The sequence below is a fragment of the Nothoprocta perdicaria genome, unplaced genomic scaffold, assembly GCF_003342845.1.
Source record: "Nothoprocta perdicaria isolate Ctin4 unplaced genomic scaffold, notPer1 scaffold_259, whole genome shotgun sequence".
Taxonomy (NCBI): Eukaryota; Metazoa; Chordata; class Aves; order Tinamiformes; family Tinamidae; genus Nothoprocta; species Nothoprocta perdicaria.
The window spans coordinates 329,956-350,836 of NW_020455487.1; the positions used below are offsets into that span (position 1 = coordinate 329,956).

Sequence of the window (20,881 nt, forward strand, 5' to 3'; positions counted from 1 at the left end):
CTGGGTGACCCTGCGTGTGCAGGGAGGTTGGACTAGATGACCTCTGAGGTCCCTTCCAGGCTTAAGCATTCTGTGATTCTATGATTCCAGCTCCAAGGTTTTACTCTTTCAGTGCTGTTATCCAGGAAGGTGCACTAAAGCCCACAAGCTTGAGATGGGTCATTCTGCAGCCTTCAGTGTAATTTCAATGTGCCTTTTAGGTGTTTTGTTTTGTTTCCTTATCTAAAGACTATTTAATACCAAGTTGATAGCCAGCCCTTGAAACCGGGCTCACAAGGGAGGGTCTTGTTTCCCAGGCTCAGCCTCATACCGAGAGGAGGAAAGTGCTCTAGGCAAAAGCCTGAATAAAAACTGCCTGGGAGAGCCTGCTGGGAGGTGGGAAAGAGTCTGAACTGCTTCAGCTGAGAAGGGGTATAAGAACATAGGACACCAACCTTCTGGGCAAGCATGGAAGGTATCCTCTCCTTTCAGCTACAGCTTAAGCACGTTTAGGATCATTCACATTGGAAGRAAACTCAGGAAGTTTTTTTACATTTTTTACAAAAAGCTTGGGAGGTAACTTTGTTTTCCTTCATCAGCAGCTAATCTCAACTTGATTTGATGGACATGCAATATCTTCGACATACCAAGGAAAGCCCAATGCGCCTCTCTGCAAGAGATGTTTTACCCACCACCAAGTCACTATGCTCATCACAGACACAAGTGTGCAGAATTCTATAACCTGCCATGATCAACCCTTCAGACAAGATCAGTAGATCTGTTCTGGCCTTAAATTTTCAGAGTGTATCAATTTAAAATAAGCCATAGGATATATCTGCATGACAGAGGAAAGCYCAATAACTTCAATCTAAAAAAGACAAAACCACAAGTTTGCATTCTTGTTCATCGGTCTTGGGCTTCTGCTGCACCTTGAAGAAGATTGTAATAGAGAGCTGGTAACATTCTCAGTTAGAAATTTAATTGATAGAGGTAAGGAATCACAGTACAAACCTAAACTAGATTAGTTTTGCTTGCAGAATACTAATATTTTACTCCTCCTGGTCATACAAATACTGTATATTCATTTGAGCTTTGAAAGTTGCTYCAAGTAAAAAAGATAAGAGATTTACAAAACTTTTCCAGAATGATGACTTATATTAAATATCCTTGCCTAATTCTAGCAAACTACTTAATATTAAATGCTTCATAATACTGCTTAGCTTGCTTATAGCTTTTTTTAAAGACAAAATCCAGGAAAATGTCAAAAATGATTTTAGAAATATTCTTATCAGGCATACTTGGAAATAGTTATCTAAGACATTGTTAAAACATATGCACGGGTATCTGAAATTATATTACAGCCCAAAGTAAACTCTCAAAATCTAGACAGATAATAACTTTGTTGTTCTAACAGAGAAATTTTGCCCTGAAGAGATGAACGCACAGCTCCTACTGATTTTAATGTACATTATATACACGTTGCTGAGGGCGTAAGATATTTCCCTCCTACAGAGCCCAGTATTTGATTTTTCATGTCAATTCATCACCAACCTGAGTGGAGGTCTTGGTGTGCATCAAATAATTTCTGAAATCTTTCCTCTGCTTTCAAAGCCCGAATAGTCCAAAGGCCCTGGAGGGATGACGACAAGTGGGAGAACACTGGACTTCGAGCTACAAAGAGAAATGAGAGTAACTCAGCAATAGCTCAAGGGCAACATTTAATTCTTTTTGTGCTATGCTAATCTTTAATCCTACCACTTTATATTTAACCATGAAAGTTACTGTAGTGCATCCTCTTAGAATAMATCTGTGATATCTTTAACCAAATTCCTTTTACTCATTTAGAATCATTCAGACAACCAGGCAGATTAATTTATACCAAATGTCTTAGATTTTTTAACAATAGTTGTCACCCAAGAGGTACTTTGAGCTGTATTAAGGCACATGAGGCACCTATGTTTGTCATTCATGACACTTAATATTTTATATCATAAACAAGCACAAAACCAAGCACAGAAGTCAGATTAGGTCAGACACACCATTACTGTGTGCACGTAAGGACCCAAAAGCCAGCAACTTAAACAAGCTCTTAAATAATTTGACTTATGCACAGTTGAACTGACATAGCCAAGCTCTATCATTASGTAGAAGTGAGAGTTAAACATGTTTTTCACTAGACTCAAGGCAAAAAGGAATTTATTTGCAAAACCAAAGGAAAACTAATCAATGAATTGTCTATAAAACGCTGGCATTTCACACAATCATAAGCAGGGTTCAAGCTAACAAGCAGTCACACCAAACTACATACTTGTGGATTCCAGGCGCTTAATATCTCTTGAAGTGTCTAAGAAATATCGTCGAAGAAAAATGAAAAGAATAAATAGTGGAATTAAGGGGATTAGTATCCAAGGAATCACTGCCACAGCCACAGCTACCACACCAAAAATCTGTAGGAGAGTCTGCAACACAATAGAAACAAACAAAAAAAATTCTTTGCCAGAAGAATTTAATTTAGAATGAGTACAAAATAATTTAACACTATTGAAACATTTAGACATTTAGACATAACTACCAAATTTTAAAAGTCCATTCATTGTATAACACTTGAACTGCATCTATTTTACACAGTTTGAAGAATTTACCTAATTTGACTATTTGTGCAGTTTATGGCTTTCTTCTGCATTATTTGTTGAGAGATCCCCTTACAAAACTAGTTGACTTACCATGAGCATCTTACTTTGTGGGCTGTTTTTTGTGATGGCTGTAGCAAAATATTAGAGTGCTGATTCAGGAGATACCCAAGTAATCTTTAATGGTCCCAAGCCATCTAATGAATCAGCAGGGTGTTTTTTCACTCTAGGTTAAGAGTTAAACTGATGCTTTAAAGACACTTATAGCTTTCTACTAAGAATCACTCTGTCCTATATAAACAGGAAGTGTGATACCAGGGAAAATAAGTTTTCTCTTCGCGAAAGACAGTAGTTGTGAAATGTTATAATTAAGAAAAAAAAAACAATCAAAAACTGCAAGATAAGTGTTACAAGAGGTTAATTTTACCAGGTTCACTAAAGCACAAGAGACGAACAGCTAGCCTATACCTGAATCGACTTTAAGAAAAGTAAAAATGATAGTGAAGAAAATCTTGGTGTTTAGGAAAGTGGATCCTGGCCCAACTTGCTGACCTAAACCTCACATTTCTTGCAGGCTACTTTATATCTTTCCCATCCAACTTAGATATATTATGAAAAGCACACAGACATATATGCACATGAACTCCTAGACATTTACAGAATACTTTTTTTTTTTAAACTGGCCAATTGAAATCAGGCTCCTGCTGTTAGCTCATAAATTAAACAAGCCAGGAAAAACAAAAATGCCCACAGAAAAGCCCATACACAAGGGAAGCCACCATGTCTAAAAACTAGACAGGAGAAATTCTAGCTCAACATTAAATTCCTATATTACGATTACCCATTTTTCTTAGAAATAACACCATTTTTAAATAAAATGCCTCTTTTTTTTTTATGGACTAGATAGGGGCCACCTTATTCCTCATCATGCATATGTAGATTCCAGGTTCATTTGGTGTTTGCTCAATCTCCAAATGAAAAAAAAAAAAAAACAAAAACCAAGGAGCTCAGAGCTAAGGAGCTCTTTGGGCCTGATAACACATAGCTTAAAACTGAAAAGCTTCCCAGTTGTCATCTCTGGATCCAGCTGGAAAAGCTAAGCAGCTAAGCACGGACATGGGCAGAGCGGCCTGCCTGTTCAAGGGCTTTCACTGCTACATCTCAGGCCAGGCCGTGGCTCCTGCAGGGCCTGCAGCAGCCACCCCGGTGCTGGGGGAACCTTTCACATTCGCCTTTTCTGCAGTTTTCTCTGACTCGTCCCTGATTGCAGCTGACCACAGCGGATCCTAAGCCCTGGCAGCAGGTTCTCCTGCACCAGCACCTTCGGTGGCAGGTTCTCCAGCACCAAAGCCTCCAGTGGCAGGTTCTCCAGCACTAGGGCCCTCACTGGCAGGTGCTCCAGCGCCAGGGCCTTCACAGCGCACAGGCCTTGCCAGCGCCCTGGGAGGCCTCCTAATGACGGGTGATGGGCTGAGGAGAATGGCTGCAGGGGTGGGCTGGCCTAGGAGCTCTGAGGGAAGCCATCTGACTTCCCCGTGGGGTGAAGCTATTGACGGGATCGTACCGTGTGGCTCCCTAGATGCATGGGGCAGACGGCAAGCGCTCTGCCCAGGTTTCGTGCCGGGGAGGCGAGGGGGCAGCAGGAGCGCACGTGGGGCAGCCGGGCACCCACCTCACACCCCACGGCCGGATTTCATTTTCATCATGGAGCAGGGATGAAAAGAAAGGGAATAAAAGCTCCCCGCTACCTTCGGATCTTCTCCATCCTTAATGGCAAACAGATYGAAGTCAGCTCCTTCCTTCTGACAGCTCATTCCCACCTCTGTTTTACACACGTCCTCCCTTCCACTTCTCCCTCGGCCACCTCTGATGGGCGGCCAGCTGAACTGTCCGCTTCCCAAGCAGGCACTAAAGCAGACTGGGAAGCACTTCTGCCTCCTCAGCAGCTGCACGCCTCAAGCAAAGCATTCGGAAAAGCTGCTTCTAGGAAAAGAATTACCAGGGAAGTCTTAAAAAACAAAATCCAAATTGAGGTGTTAGCGATGGTAATCTACAACATGTTGCAAAGTGCAGGTGATGGTGGGAGTATAAGGACCCAGCTCTTGTAAACAATGTCTCGCTACAATGAAAATACAGGGAAGGAAAAGAGGGTTCGGATGACTAAAGGAAAAATCTGACACCGCCTTTGGAAGGAATTTTAGATGAGCCTGCACCACCTTATCATTACAAAAATTTATGATAGGGTGGATCAGTCATGTGTGTTGTTTTTTTGGAAAACCAAACCTGCATATAAATTAACTCTTAATGAAGCCGTCTGAAAGCCAGACACAACTATTTTGCAGACTGTAATCATGCAGTTATTGTGTGAGGTAAGTCAAAGGTCCCAATTCCCCAGTTTCACAACAGACAACTAACCTCTGCAGTTTAAGGCTGCCTGAACTTCTAGTAGATTCGGTGCATGCAAGCAGGACGGGCAGAGGCAATCAGCAGGCTGCTGATAACGAGCAATCTGATTAACCTCCTCTGCACTCAAGTAGCAAGCTACAGATTGAGACTGAGCAGCAAGAAAAGCTTGGGGCTGGATACTTAAGGCCTTGGCTTCCAGAACCAGCCTACAGGTCACATTTGCATCGAAAAGCTAAGCACAATAGAAACCTTCACTGTATGAAGTAACATTGCCTATAAAGTAGTATCTTTAATTTTATTCCTTATGTTGACATTTAAAGGTCTTTTGTGATGAYTGTGTAGAAAACACAGGAGATGGATCTTAACTATTAGGAAAGAAGACAGATATATAAGCTACCAATACTGAAGAGAAGAGACTAAGACACAAAGCAAAATCAAATTTTCAACAGAGCAACAGTATCATCYCACATCCATATCCACATTCGCTTCAGCTCCTCTAAAGCAAGCTGAATCTCCCACTCACAGACTAGCTGTAGATGACTARCTCTATCCATACTCTGTCTAGGGGATGCAATCTTATGTGCTGTGTTTTGGGGTGACCCTTTTGCTTGCCAGAGTCCCAGGAAGTTTCCCTCACACTTCAGTCAGTCTCTCAACTGACTGTGGTTTCTCTCCCGCGAGGAAAAACAGCTCCTGTCTCACTGAGCTGCTGCAGTGCCCACCAAGCAGGGCCAAGCAGAGCTCCCCATGAGCTTCTGGGGAAGCGAATGCTCCCATCAGCACATCCGCTTGTGAAACACGGGCCTTCCCTCCATCTTCTGATGACCTGCATCTCTGTAATACTTACAGGTGCTGAGTGTGATATCCTGGAGCTTTTATCACAAATAGGTCTTGGTATAGGGAGAACAAGGTGTTTCTGTACCATAACCATACAATGGAAAAGCATTGCACAGGAAGTAAAGATACGATAATAAAACCATCATAAAAATCTGGAAGATCACAATTACAAACCACCAGCTGTAGGCCTTTCTTTTTTCTTGCATAAGTCATATATTATTACATATGACAAATCATATGCCATATTCAGTCCTTAAACAAGGCCACAATTAAATTTCATAAATTTGTAAATTTCATCAGAATATTTACTCTTCCACCCTACAGATCACAGTGATTCAGTATCAGTTATCTGCTGAACTTGGTATTTCATGTTTGACTAAAGAATTCCTTCGTAAAAGGCACTGGTCTTGATGTGACCATGTTAAGAACCCTTCCAGTCCCCTGGCGCTTTGCACAGGAATATATCCTCACTTCTTAGTCTGTTTTTCCACTTTGAATATTTCTGGTTCACACTTCCCGTCACTTACTATGGGTTTAAAAGCTCTTCAGTCCCTTAATTCCTCATGAAATAACTTATCAATCACACCTCCATCTTCTTTCTAATATGCTAATATTTCTATTTTCTTCATCGTTCAAAAAGAATTTCTGCTGTTTTATAATTACCTAATATAGTATCAGCATAGATTCAGAATCTTTTAAAAATATAAGAAGTACCATACGAGACACTGGCTTGTCTGCGTGAGTGCCCAGTATGATCCRTGATGTCAAGTCACCTGCCTGGTGTTGGCAGCTACGACACAGGCCCAGTGCAGAGGGAACCACACGGTTCTGGCCTCGCAGCCAGAGTCCAGGCAGATCCCTAATGCACCGAGGGCAGTTATAAGCATGGGAGGCTCAGAAACCAGAATTTAGAAACATCTGCATTTACATTTCACCTAAATTTAGCCATTTACACTACCTAAAGCCCCAGAAGCAGATACYTGAATTTTGGAGAGTGGATCTGCAGTCAAATCCCACCCAAGAAAGCACTTATGGTGTTTAAGCACCTTCCTCTGACTCCCACCCTCTGTGCCCCACTACGTACATGTCCCAGGACCGCAGCAGTCCCTGGACACTGCCACAGAGCCCTGCTAACTCACCACAGCAGTGGTGCACGTCCTGGATTCCAAGTTTGCAACCTGACCCGCAGTAGCTTAGGRCACTCTCGGGCATACTCTGCTGTCTGAAGTAAAGCCAGGCCAAGAAACTACAAAACCCCACTCTGTCCGTACACGCTTGGCATCAGGTTGCCTTCTCCTCCCTCCACCTAACTAAAATTATTTCCTTGTTGGCTCTGCCAAATTAACTGCACATACAATCAATTCTTAATGCAGTTCTGAAAACTTTTTTTTTCTTAAAATTTTCTTCTTTTTAGTTTTTTGCATATGCTGAGATTGTTTGGACAGACCCTGCCACAGAGCCCTGTTAAAGAGCATGTGTTTGGTAACACGGGCACAGCAGAGGACAACTCTCCCTGGTGAGGAATCACTGTGATGAGCAGATCAGGCTGGGAAACACTTCACTCAGCATATCTGACCACACTGCAGGTTTTTGCATTTTATCTTCTTTATTACTAGAAACAGAAAACATAAAGAGAGAAACTCATTACCTTTGCACAACAAGCCTAGTATCTACACTGCAGTATCTTGTTTTAGTCAGTTAAAGTGACTGGTATTGAGGTCTACAGTCTCATCTTTAAAATTACCTATTTTTTTGGCTATAAAGTGTAGACACACACACACACACACACACACACACACACACACATATATATAAGCGCAGCAGGACTATGGCTGTTTATACTACTTGCATCACACTGCCAGGAAGAAACGTGTCCTCAGAGAAAAGCTATGAAGAATTATGGGTAGCATTAAAAAAGCGTTGCGTGTAAATCCTGTATTTAAAAGATCTCTTAGTCATGGTTCTTCCCTGAGGCAACCAGTGACAGTAATCCACAAGTGAATCGACATCTCTCCAGTCAGTACTGATTTAGCTTKAGGAAAACGGGCATGCTTGAAAATATAAAGACCAGTTGCAAGATATTGGTCGGCAATAGAGGAAGGGAAGGGAGACACAGAGAAGAAATGAAATGAAGAATTTAAATTCCAGGTAGAAAGGCTKTAAGAAGAGTCAGAACTAAGCAGTGGCAGTTCCTAAAGCCCCCAAGCCAGGAGGCTCCCGGCGCTCCTGTGAGTCACCCTGTCTCCCTCAGACGCTGCTGTTACCTCGTGGCGGACGCGGAGCGGCCTGCCTAGCTGCTCACACGAGTGCAGCACAGGGCTCCCAGCTCAACCCTGCAAGCAGGTGGGAAGCTCTGCCCCCTCCTTCACGCTTTCACCTGCTGCTTCATCTCGTCTCTACGAGACACTCTTTCCTGATCCTGAGTTTTCCTAGAAGCCCCCTGTATCCTTAGCTCCTCGAGGCAACTGCTCTCTGTGCCACCAACGCGCGTGTTCATCTGACCTGGCACACATCTTAACACAACTGAGAAGCTGTAAGAGGTTTTGGAAGCCATGATGAATTTGGTCCAGCTGTTCTTTAATTACAAACTTTATAACTAAAAAAAAACCTCCAAAAAATCACAGTATTTATGATGTCTGAGGCTTCCAGATATCAATGCTTTATAAACAAACAGGTAATCAAGCCTGGAGTTTGAGACTGTTGGACACCCAAGATGCTCATCCTTCCACAATTTAATGCAGAGCTTCAGGAAAACACAGGGTTTTAGCAGAGCCAGAGCTGCAGCCTCTGTTTAGCATTTCTACATGCAGCCCCTGTTCATATCCACTGCACAGAAGCCGCCGTCTCCAGTAACACCTCTCTCTAACACCTCTCTCTTCTGTTGCTATTTCCTTTATGCAGAATTTTGAGGTTTAGTTACCCAATTCTGCTGCGTTTTCCTCTCATTAAATTAAAAAAAAAAAAAAAAAGTTCTGAAAAAAAAAAGGAGCAGCCTGGCTATGCTCCTACATTGTTATTTTCCCACAGGAAAACACGTACGTATATAAAAACTAGTCACTTAAACTATTGTTCCACCTGTACCAGGTAGAATACGTCCCCTCTTCCTGTGCGGAGCCATGGAAGCCCAGCATGTTTTACATGGCAGCTCAAGGAAGCAACGTTTTCCTGGGACAGTGTAATAGGCACACTCGTATTTTCTCCATAGCTCCTGCCAGAACCTGCCTGGGACACCCCAGGAAGCGCCTGGCACCAGCCTATCCTGCCAAAGCTTCTCTTCCCAGATGGTGGGAGGCATCCCCTTCCCACACAATACTTTTGGGGTTGGTGAACACACGCAGAGCTCTCTCAGACTCGCACCCCGATACCAGCAAGCGTGGGCGCTTCGTCGGCTGCCCCACCGCTCCCGGGCTCTCAGGGTAACTCTTGCTCTTGCAGTTGATACTTCCTAGAGAAAACTAAAGCTGGACAATTTCTGGTCTCCTGCTTTCTCTTAGAAGCCATTTCCCAAATTCCTCTTCAGCCRTATTAGTCCCATACTACTGCACTGATGAGATCAAAAGTCTGACTCGTTTTTCATCCAATAACAGATATTTTTTCTCTAGTACTACCAATACTTCCCACTTCATTCTCTGCTCCTCATACAACTAGTTCTTTATCTGCTTAGCATAGACTGGCTCCCCAATGCTTCTTGTTAGCCCTAACTCACAAGCCTTGGAAAAGCAGCTTTTCTTTCACTGATAATTATTGCCTTTTCTTCTACTGGAGAGGCAGAGACAGAACGAAAACCAGCAGGGGTTCCCCTGCTCTCGGGCTACTAAGTTGCAGGGGGCAGATGGCACTGACACAACGGAAAGGATGCAAGGAAGGGCTGCTGAGCAGCTGGGAAGGGACGGGATTCCCAGCACTGGCCTGTGGATGCTGGGGGAGTGGAAGGGCTCAGCAGGGACCAGGCCCACGCTCCCCACCAGCAGTGCTCTGAGCCCGGGCCCCTCAGCTCTTCACTAAAGCACTACCCACTGCTCCTGCAGGGAGCTCCCCACGATGYCATCTTACCCTTTGTGTCCACACTAGGCCCTTTTTCCCATTTTTTTTTTCCGAAATGCCAGGCAAACTTTGGCTTAGCACAAACGCTACTGCTCCAAACGCTGCAGTTCTGCAAACTCTGGCTTTCAGCTGCATGGACTATTCTCATGGATATAATGTAAGAGCAACTCCCTTTCCCCTCTGAAAACACCYCGGCTTCAACTTCATGAGTTTTTCTGCTCAACCAAGTCTACTTTTTTAGGCAAAAGTCAATTAGGGGTCTTCCAACAACCTTAAAAGCTTTGTGCTCTATTTGAGTGCTAAACTGCTCTGTTAAAAAAGCCTGTGAGTTCTCCAGTTCTTCAGCCTTGCATAACGMCAAGCCTATTTAATTATTTATTTATCCTGTTTGTTCTTGTTATTTAACAATACACTGACTTATCTTTATTTTAGGTGGAATGAAGCAGTACTCAAGATTTCTGGTTCTGGAACTCAAGGTTCCACAGTGGCCCCTCTGCCTTAGTTAAATCTAAGCCACAAAAAATATTAAGCACAACACATTCAGTTATCATCAGAAGTAAAGGCACCTTCTGTTCTTTGCTGGTAACCCTCTTTCCCAGAGGATACGCTCAAAACAGACAAACAAAGAGCACCCCCAAAGCTGGCAGTCTGCCTATGATTGCTTCTCCGGCTTCTCCTGGGCGCTCCAACTCCTGCAAAATACTCCTTTGCTATTTAAAATAAATTCCTGCCTCGCAAAACTCTTTGGAATTACCCGTTCCTCAGTAAGCAGGGGCTCCGAGCCGCTTAGCAGTGGCCTGACGCGTTCAGCAGCTGCCTTCCAGCTAATCCGCACGGGCCTCCTGGCACCAGCGCCACGTCCATCACCCAGCTCAGCCACCTCCGGCAGGGACCGACCCCAGCAGCTTCTAGCCAGGCAAAAGGAAACCTCCTCGGCAGACAGAAGCCATTATTTGTTTGGGATAGAGGTGTTCATGATTCGTTACAAATGCAAGAGCATGAGGAACTCCCTTTCAGGAGTGTATTGATGAACCCTGCCTCACATATACACTAAAGCAGACCCCCAAACCTGAATTTCTATGTGTCAAGATGACTCTTTAGCCCTCAGCAGCAGGGCTGCACTGCAGGAGGGAGAACTGAATCAGGCCTCAAAGCCAGCGTGTTCTTCCTCTGAGCCGAACAATTTTTTAGAAATGAGTATCTAAAACAGTTCTTTCAGGATGACAACCCGACTGACATTCATAATAAGAGAGCTCTGCTTGTTTAAGCTAATAATTAGACTATTTCAAAAGACAGTATGGAAACAAACAAAGGATTTAGGGATGTGACTCCGGAAGAATATGCAATCCCTTAGCATGCTGTTTTTCCACAGAGTGGGAAGAGCCATTGCCTGCACTGTGAAGAACATTGCTTACTGCATCATTTTTTACACTTTTAAAGGTGCAATCCAAACTAATTAGCGTGCTTAAATGGCACAAAGTTATCACAGAACTTAAGAAAACTGMCATGCAGTTCTCAGGTGCGCTATCGTCTTCTCCTTTCGCAAACTGCCCACACTGCAGCACCTATCCTTTAAGCAACCAGCTCATCTGGAGTTTTCAACTCAGCTGCACCAGCCAACCACAGTATCAACATCAGATCTCGTGCAAAGCAAGGAAAGAGTCCTCATGTTCTGCATGAGATGCACATATAACCCCAGCAGCACATTTTTATGAGATACAGTATTTTTTGCTGGAGATAATTCCCCGTCCCACATGTTTGTTTGGGGCATTATGCACACATAATGATTTCACACACACACCCCAGCAACACAGCTCAGTAATTTAAATTACCTCCAAGTTTCCTCCTCTCTGCCTCCTGCATCCGAAGCGAAATCTCCAGTCCTTTTGCCAAACACTGAAATCTGCTTTTGTTTGTAAGCAGACATCCTATCTCTAGTATATCAGTAGTTTAAGGCAATCTAAAAGATTTGTACTTATCACCATTTGGAACAGGATTGTTACACTCTGTGACTGACAGCAGAATTAAAAGATTTTTCGGCTACTGTGGAGTGTTAGAAATGTTAATGATCTTCAAAGGTCTTAAAATACCATAATGAGCAAACTGTAAAACGCAAGTTAATTTGCCACATTTCACTGCTGTCTTTGTCACAGTAAGAAAAATGAAAACAACAACCCGAAAAAACTTCTAATGGATATAAGGAGGCTCAGATGAACAGAATCTCTTTTATAAAATCCCATCCTAAGAGGGCAAGAAGCCACAGATCGTGCAGACCTGGGACAGCATGGGCTTCCATACATCGGTATTGTTTTCAGTAGATAAAAATATATTTGAGAAAAACGTGGTAAGGACCACAGGAAAACTGATCTGGAGAAGAGCAGGACGGTTTTAGAGCAGATGCAGATCTGATACCTACTAGTTTCAGTCACACACAACAACAAAGTGGAGAAAGCCAGACTTTGTCTCCCTGAATTGAGTCATAACTGAAAACGCTGACAATTTTAGGGAGAGGAAGAAGCAGCACCTCGCAAGAGCTGCATGCTCTGGATTAAAAAACAAATGCAGAAGATAGATGGATTTCTGCTTCCTTTGTTTTTCCGAGGAGCACAATATTCAAGACATCACTCCCATACACTGCATTGAGAAAAATGGAAGTAGCAAATAAAAAGATTGACGTTAACTGTATGCAAGCTAATTGAAAAAAAAACTAAGAAAATATGAAAAGAGGGAAAGAAGTAAAGGAAACACAAGAAATCAAAATGAGATAAAGGTGTTAAMATTGTATTTCGCAGAATTATTTTATATTCTTTCCTATGTTAGGTATGAGGACAGCTCTACAAGTTTTTAACACGGCCAAACTTAAATAAATACCTAAACCCTAAAGCGTTTTAAAAATATGTTTTTTTTCCTATAAAGTTAGTTGTTTTACTGCAATGACGCCTGTTGCCTTGACACAAATATCTGCAGAATAAMACATATGTCTGGATTTTTATAAAGATTCTACACACTATTGTAAACACCTAACAAAGCAGCAAGGGGGAAAGTGTTGGGTTGGATTTTGTATGATTGATACAGCGAGAAGAGCTTTCCCTAAACATCTGCAGGCTCTGTACCTGTAGGAACCTTTCTAGTAGCACCAACTCCAGACTTCACATGTTTTATCATAAATATATATATATATATATGTGCACACAAACAATCTCAGTAAATAGCAATTCACATGTACGACGACCAATCTTAAACTAAAAGCAATATGGTGACAGCAAGAGCTCTGGCTTAGATGATCCCCACTGCTGGTCACCATCACAGAGCCTAATTGATAACTGAGCTTTGGCAGTCGAGGCATTCAAAGCGAGAGGGCTGAGGGGTCGGGGAGGATGGTGACATTCACAGAGGCGCCTCTGCTCCACTCACAGCGCCAGCATTTTGGTGCTCACGACACAACTGCACCCCAAGCCCCTGCGCAGCCCTTGATCCCTTTGCAGGGGGGTTGTTTGCACAGAATATACRTTTGGGGGTGAAGAGAATATATAAGCTCTTCATGCTTCAAAGGAAAAAAGCAAAACTGAAAGCGCATGCAACTAGCAAATGAGTAAAAAATCGTTTTTTTCAAACATAATGATGTATTTTTTTCCTCCCTGAAATTATAGCTCAAAAGTGACCTCTGAAAAAATACCCACTCCAGTGATTTTCCTTTAAGTGTTAAGCAGTGTTTGGTCAAGCCGTAGCGGATGCCCTGTATGTAGCACGATGTTTGGGAAAGCACAGCAGGACTATTAACTSCACGTGGAGACAGCTCGGGGGAACCTTACTGGTCAGGTGTTCTGCTCTGTAACCTTCCGTCACCTTCCTCTCTACCCCTCAGCAAAGCTGCGCACTCTTGGCCTGTGACTGTCACTCAGAACGACCAGAAAACACCAGAAACGAACCCAGAAGATCTCTCCAAGCTACAGGCTTGCTCTAAACAGCCGGCTAAGGGAACATGCTGACGTTCAACATGGATCCCTCCATTGGCTGTTATTCCCTCCCYGTCTATTTCCCGTTCCCGTTTCGCACACTTGCAAACCCCGGCACAGAGAGCGAGAATCTGTAACTACGGCAGACACCTCGCAGGCACGAACCGTCTCACACACACAGGAACCCCGGGCACCTCCCTGCCCCAGGGCCCCCCTCCCCGGGAAACCACAAAATAACAAAGTCATTGTTGGACTAAAGGATCCTGGAATTCCTTCTACACACTTTCCCTGACATCTTCACACAATAAAATGCAGGGGTCAGTGGTACTGAAACAAGTAACGGCAGTTCCACCCTTGTGCACATATGAAAGCAAGTGACCCAAGCTATTATTCCAGTCTGAGGCACTTTTTGTTCCTAATATCCAGATGCAGCAGCTATTTTTTTTTCTTTTTTTTTAAAAAGAAATGACTGTGGACACCTCCTTCACATTTTCCTTTTCTTGGGCATTTTCACTTCATAAAGCTGCAGTCAATGTGTTTTGTGTGTGGTGAGAAGGGAATGGCACATTCAGTGGTGGTCTCAGCCACAGCCTACATTGGTGGCTCAAGTAGTCTCAGGATTAGGTCTTTGTGTGTGATGAAAGGATATGAAAAGTCAGTTATTTAAACTCAGTCAAGCTGTTGATTTTGGGGAGGAAAAAGGTTTTGCAATTCAGTTTTCCTCAATAAATCACTGCCCTTTTCTAAGGGCAGCTGCAGATAGTTCACATGTTCACAGTGTTCTCCAGAAACAAAACAAATCACGATTTTTTTTTTCCAGTCCAACACAGGGGAAGAAATCAGAATGAAAGGCCATCACATGAAGTTACTTAAATTCGCTAGAAACTACAGAAAAATTTCGGCTCTGTTAAAAGGTAATGAGATCACTGAAGAATTAAGAGAGCCAGATAATAAAGCAAAGAAAAACCATTGCCATTTATCAACATAATTAACATAAAATCTCTGAAATGTACTTCATCCTCCAAAATACTTATAGAGAGAATTTTCAGCTAATAGTTAAGAATCGTGAATGCTCATGCTGAATCACCTGTGAGCCAAGTTCAAAGATGCTYAACCTTGCAGATACATCTTATGTCAAAGACATAAGATGCAGACACTTCAGATAAGCCTTTGAGGGGGCCCTCAAAAATGCACCATCTGAAATAGTGGCCACTTTGGAATATCTTGGTTACTGGCCATAAAACACTACTGAATATCTTGTATTCTTAATTCCTTGCATTTCCTGATGAAACTCTGACTTTCACTCTTTATATAGTTATAATTAACTGTTGATCTTTCCTCAGATCAGGGTAGTGTATTTTAATTACACTGAGCTGGAGATGGATATGCATTTTAACCCTGGCATTTTGACCTCCAAGCCACCCCCTGCTCAATGAAGTCTGCAGCGCGCTGCGTTCCCGCGCAGCTCAGCGCGGGAGGAGGAACAGCAGCTGGCTGCAGCACGGAGGAAATTCAGCTGCATTTCAGAGGAGCCAAAGAAAACTGATTAACAAAATCCCAAGCACCTTGAAAGGCTCCTAACTTAAGTAAGTCCCTTTGGCCTTTATAGGCCAGTCAGGTTCAAACCAACTAAAGGAAGCATTTCTGTGATCAGTTGTACGTGGGTATCTTTTACATGCTGCTATCAGGCCTGCCTTCTGATTAAGCCAACAAGTACGTAAGTAAAAAAGTATATATCTATATGGTGCAGGTGCTTAAATCCTCCTTAAAGGTTTGAAAGTTCTTTARTGGCCTTTATACAAATAGTGTCTGACCTGAAGAGATTGCAACTTAGTTGGAAAAAAAAAGGTCAAAAATACACAACTCTGAATACGAAAATGAAAGAGAGACGAAACAGCGTTGAAGTTAATCACAACACCAGCAATGAGGTAAGTAGTTAGAAAGTGAAGAAAATAAAAAAGAAGAACAAAAGAAAAAAAAGGAAAAAGGAGAAATGAAAAGTTAAAAAGGAGAAAAAGGGGCAAAGGAGGAAAAAGGGAGAAAGGAGGAAAAAGGGGCAAAGGAGAAAAAAAGGGGAAAGGAGAAAAAAGGGGGAAAGGAGAAAAAACGGGGAAAGGAGAAAAAAGGGGGAAAGGAGAAAAAAGGGGGGAAAAAGGGGAAAGAGGGAAAAGAGAAGAGTAAAAAGAAAAAAACAGAAAGGGAGAAAAAGAAAAAAGCAAAAAAAGAAAGAAAAAAGAGAAAAGAGAAAAGAGAAAAGAGAAAAGAGAAAAGAGAAAAGAGAAAAGAGAAAAGAGAAAAGAGAAAAGAGAAAAGAGAAAAGAGAAAAGAAAAAAGAAAAAAGAAGAAAAAAAGAAAACACACAACACACAATGTCAACACACAGACATGAACTGACTACTTGATCTTACCAATATATTTAGTCCCTTTTTCTCTTCTCTCTCTCTCTCTCTCTTTTTTTTCTTTTTTTTAAACACAGAAGAACTGGTATTCTGGTATGGACCCTTCTGGTGTGGCCCAGGCCATTTTACCCTACTTTACCTTTTTTACCTTTTTTTTTTTTTTTAAAGTCTTAAATAAAGCCTTTTTTTTTTTTTAATATACTTAAAAAAAAAAAAAAAGAGAGAACTGGGGCCTGTAAACTTTACTTTTTACTCTAATCAGCTTTGAGCTGGGGCATAACTGTACCATTAAGATATCTCCATTAAATGCTGAGCTTACCCTTTGGTTTCTTTTCAGTTTTTATACCGTGTGCTTACTCACAGAGCTTGTCAACAGCCTTGCAGTAAAATTCAGCCATAAATATGTTCTCATAAAAGAGAATTATTTTTTATTTATAAAACTTATAGACACATAGTTTTCTATGAATTGTTAGTCGCTGCTCTAACAGGACATATCTCATACGCTGTTAAAATTCACTGATTCAGCTGAAGGAATCATTGCCTCAGTTTAGAGGAGTCCAAATATTTTCTTTTTGTCTTTTTTTCCCCCCATTATGCTTCCAAAGATTGATGGGCTGTATTTTGGCACAGGATAAACACGAAAGACAGGCAGAAGGGAGGTAAACTTTGCAGTTACTGTGAGAGCTGCTATCTTGAGAGCTATTTCTGAGCAGCAGTTCTGCAAAATCCAGCTGTATTCTAGGAAAAACACACAAAGTCTACAAGACATTTTTGTGCTTGCCTTGATTTTTGTTGCAAAAACTGAGTTCCAATGACTAAAGCAAGCACCCACTCTCTTGAATATAAATGACTATTTCCTCTTCATTTGCCCAATGGAAGAGCTAATAAATGCAATTTTTTTGGTTTAAGGAATTAATTTCCATCCAGGATAGCTGTCTAGACTAATCATCCTCATTATGATTGTAGTACAGTGTATAAATCTTATTAGGGACTCTAAAAGCATGTCATGAATTTTTAGCCTTGCCTTAAAATCTGTGCTCCGCGCAACGATGAAATCCCTGAAAGTGGCAGCTTTTAATTATTTATTTATAGGTATTTGAACGGGCTCCTGCTGTCGCTTCTGAGTGCCCAGTCACACGGTGTTTATTTGCGCCGCGCTGATGCGCGCGTTTGCTCGCGAATACCGCAAAAGGCAGGAATGCTTCACCACGGCCCTCGCAGAAACTCAGAAAAAGGGCCACTTCTTCAATGCAAATCCGCTCAAGAAAAGCCTCTGCACCCCAAGTAAGATGAACCAGTTACTGCATTGTTTATGAAGTTGCGCCTGATTCCTCCTGACAACCATTTAGACAATGAATGTTGGGAAATGTCTCTCAAAGAATCAACAACAATAGTCGGGATCAGAGCTTTTATATTTAGCTAATACTGTTTTTAGAAAGGAGAAAATATTTCTTCCTGAAGGGATTATAGGAAGTCTTATAAAAGACACCTGCAAACAAAACAAGGGACAAAAGATCTTTATCATAACTGATAACAGTTATCCTTTGTACATATCTGGGCCTCTTCAGAAATAACACATCTCAGCTATTGAATTTCAAAAGGCATCAACGAATCAACAAACTTGCTAATCAAGAATAGTAAGTTTCAGAAAACTTGCCAACAAGGAAGTGCTTTTGTCTTGTGGATAGCAGCGTATTATTAAACAATAGCACGAGCCTAAGTTTTCTCTTCTGACGCCAAACAGAACGGGCAGGCCTTGACACACGGCATCATTTTACTGGGGTACTAGACATGGGACTTCTTACTTTGGGAAAACCCAAACCTTAACCTCTCGCTGGAAACGACAGCTTAGGGGCAGCCCCGCAGAAGGGAACGGGCAGCGCAATGGGCACGGCAGGAAATGCCTAAGAATCCCGCTTGGCACAAGGCGAGCACGGAGGAAGACTGGGATCACGCCTACGGCAGCAGCCTCCCCGCACGRGTGACACTTTGCCAGGGGCTGTGCACGTATGGAGAGAGCTCAGCTGAGCTGCTCCCTGGCACCCAAGGRCGCTCCTGCCTCGCGTTGCTGCCCTGCCGGGCAGCTCCCACCTGGCGCTGTCCGGAGCAGAGCCCTCGGCTCCCTCTCAACACCATTTGCTCCAGGGTCTGCTCCCAGCGGGAAGCAGGGACGTGACCACGCCAGGTTTGGCGCTCGCTGCGTACAGGAAGTTCGCCAGCGTTTTCCCAGCGAGTTTTGCATCCTCAGACAACCCCGCATGCCTCCAAGCCACACGCCAGGGCACGCAAAACACCCACGCAGTTTCTTGCTATAAGCACACCGTGCAAGTGGGCTGCAAAACAGCCATCACATTATTGTAAACATACAAAACTAAGGAAAAAAAAAAAGTGTTAATCATTTTATCTCAGGAACACAGGGCCTAGAGGTCACCCTGGCCCAGGGTGCTGTCCAGTGTGAACAATTCCAGCCCAGTCTCTTGCAAAGGGCACAAACATGGGCAGACAGGGCCCCCTCTGCACTGCCTGCCCTAATGGCCAACGGCCACTGCACAAAAGAGGTGCCTTTGTCTTTGGGGATGCAACTGCTACGCAAAGGGAAGGCAACAAGCACAGCCAGAGCGTCCAGCCAGAAAGGCAGGCACCCCAACGGGCTGAAATAAAGAGTCTCCCTAATGAAGGACGGTCAATGAGACTGCAGGAAGTTTGGAATCAGCATAAACAACAGAAAAATGGGCAGCATATTGCAGGTTGGTGTCTAATTACCAGGGAAGATATATATATATATATTTATCAGAGTCTAAAAAAATGTGAGTTCAAAATCGTAATACTTGCTCTAAGCCAGCAACTCATAAAAAAAAATCCCACTTGTTTCTACCTGGCCAATAAAAGACATCATTTTCCCCTCTTCCCCAAAAAGGCACATGGCATCGTAAAGCCTTCACAGTGAAACATACACCTCAACTTTAAAATCTTTGCTAACCTAGGCCAAAGGATGTTAAATGGTTTTACTTTTTCCTTTCTGCAGCATTTTATGAAGCAAAAGAATAACGGATCCAACAGTAAAAATCACCATGATACCACGTATAATCCTCTATCCTTTCGTCATCATTAAAATCTCGGGGCTTTGTCCATCCTTTTTGTCTGCAGCAACTTACTTCTCTTGCTGCTATTAAGGCTATTATATTCACCCTATTACGACTAATCTTTTCTTTGTAAATAGCCACACCTATTTTAATCCAAACTGGTGTGGTAAGCATTTGATTCTTTGTGGAAGTACACACATAATTAGGTTAATCTCTGCTATCTTTTCATGTGAGTTGATTGTTTCTTTACTATGGACATATTTCTTATAACAGCAATAAGCCTGCCAGATTGCTTGGAGGCAAATCAGGAGCAATTTACCAAGCATGTAGCTACTATGAACTGAAATCCTGACATAATAGCAAGCTGTGTATAGCCACTCCTACCTGCCAGTTATTACTCATGTTAGCTTTTTACTGACACATTAAATTTCGACCGCACCTTTCTTTCACAAACACGGACTTTCATTAAACTCAACCACATTGGTGACAAATGGCTGATTTTCACCGCAGCACAGAGGAATCCTGGTTCCAAATGCAGTGCAGAATTATTTGGGTGTAACAACTGAGTTACCTGCACAAAGTCCAAAAATGTCAATGGAAGCAGGTCATCCAGGTGGCCAATATCCTTCGAGAAGCGATTTAAGATTCTTCCTACAGAAACAGGAGAAAAAAAAAAGCTAGATTCATTTTTCAAAAMATGCCTTAAACACAGATTATTATTAATTTTTTTAAACCAATTTAGTAAGAGTTAAAAGGAAAGAGCTGGAATCTAAAGACAAAATGACAGCTTTTGCAAATGACCACAAAGGGAGATTTTTTTGGTGGTTGTTTTAAACAGCCAATGGAGCATGTTTTGCTATAAAAGAATAAAAACATTTTTTAACAAACACATTCCACTCAGGTATGGAGCATACACTTGAAAGCTCATTTTAAACTTCTCCCATCAGCTCAAACGAGTAGTTCAATAGAGTTTAACAGGTGAAAGGCACAAGCTTTCCCTGCTCACTGTGCAGAGGTGAAGGTTTGCTCTTCAGATACTTTAACACAAGTTTCACACAGCAACATTAGCCAATCTTTGCTCCTATCTAAGCACACTCTGAGACTCTCACTAGTGCGAACATGTCCTAGGTCGATCGYGGCTGACTATTTCTAAATTTCACCGCTCCGTTATATTTGAATTCAAATTGCGGACGTTCCTGAAATCAAATCTGAGGTAGATTTGTGTTCACACAGCCTTCTATTTATATTTATTCAAAACCTTGACAATCCTGATCTTTATTAAAACCAGTAACACAATTTTTAATCTGCTACCGCTGAAGCATTTACACTTCTCTATTTTCCCAAGTTCTAGTTGAGTGAAAAAAAATCAGTTAGAGCAAGAGTTCTTTAATAATTAAAGTCAGAAGTCTGCCACCCATAAGTGGATTACTATCTTTCTCTATTAATTGATACCTCTACTCTGCATAAAAGAAACTCTAAGTTAAGGATGAGAATCTGGCCTTTTATAAGGTGTGTATGCCCATACATGCATTCACATTGCTTTTTTT

The 20,881-nt window shown here is 42.3% G+C and overlaps 1 protein-coding gene across 1 annotated transcript in view; it reads right to left on the reverse strand.

Annotated features, from left to right (window-relative positions):
- The window catches only part of ABCC4 (ATP binding cassette subfamily C member 4), a 136,478-nt gene that overhangs the window by 42,190 nt on the left and 73,407 nt on the right, over nt 1-20,881 (reverse strand). Inside the window, exons 20-22 of the mRNA XM_026040478.1 lie at nt 19,906-19,985; nt 2,288-2,438; nt 1,531-1,650 (exon numbers count right to left, since the gene is read on the reverse strand). Coding sequence (XP_025896263.1) covers nt 1,531-1,650; nt 2,288-2,438; nt 19,906-19,985 — 351 coding nt within the window. The remainder of the gene's footprint in view (nt 1-1,530; nt 1,651-2,287; nt 2,439-19,905; nt 19,986-20,881) is intronic.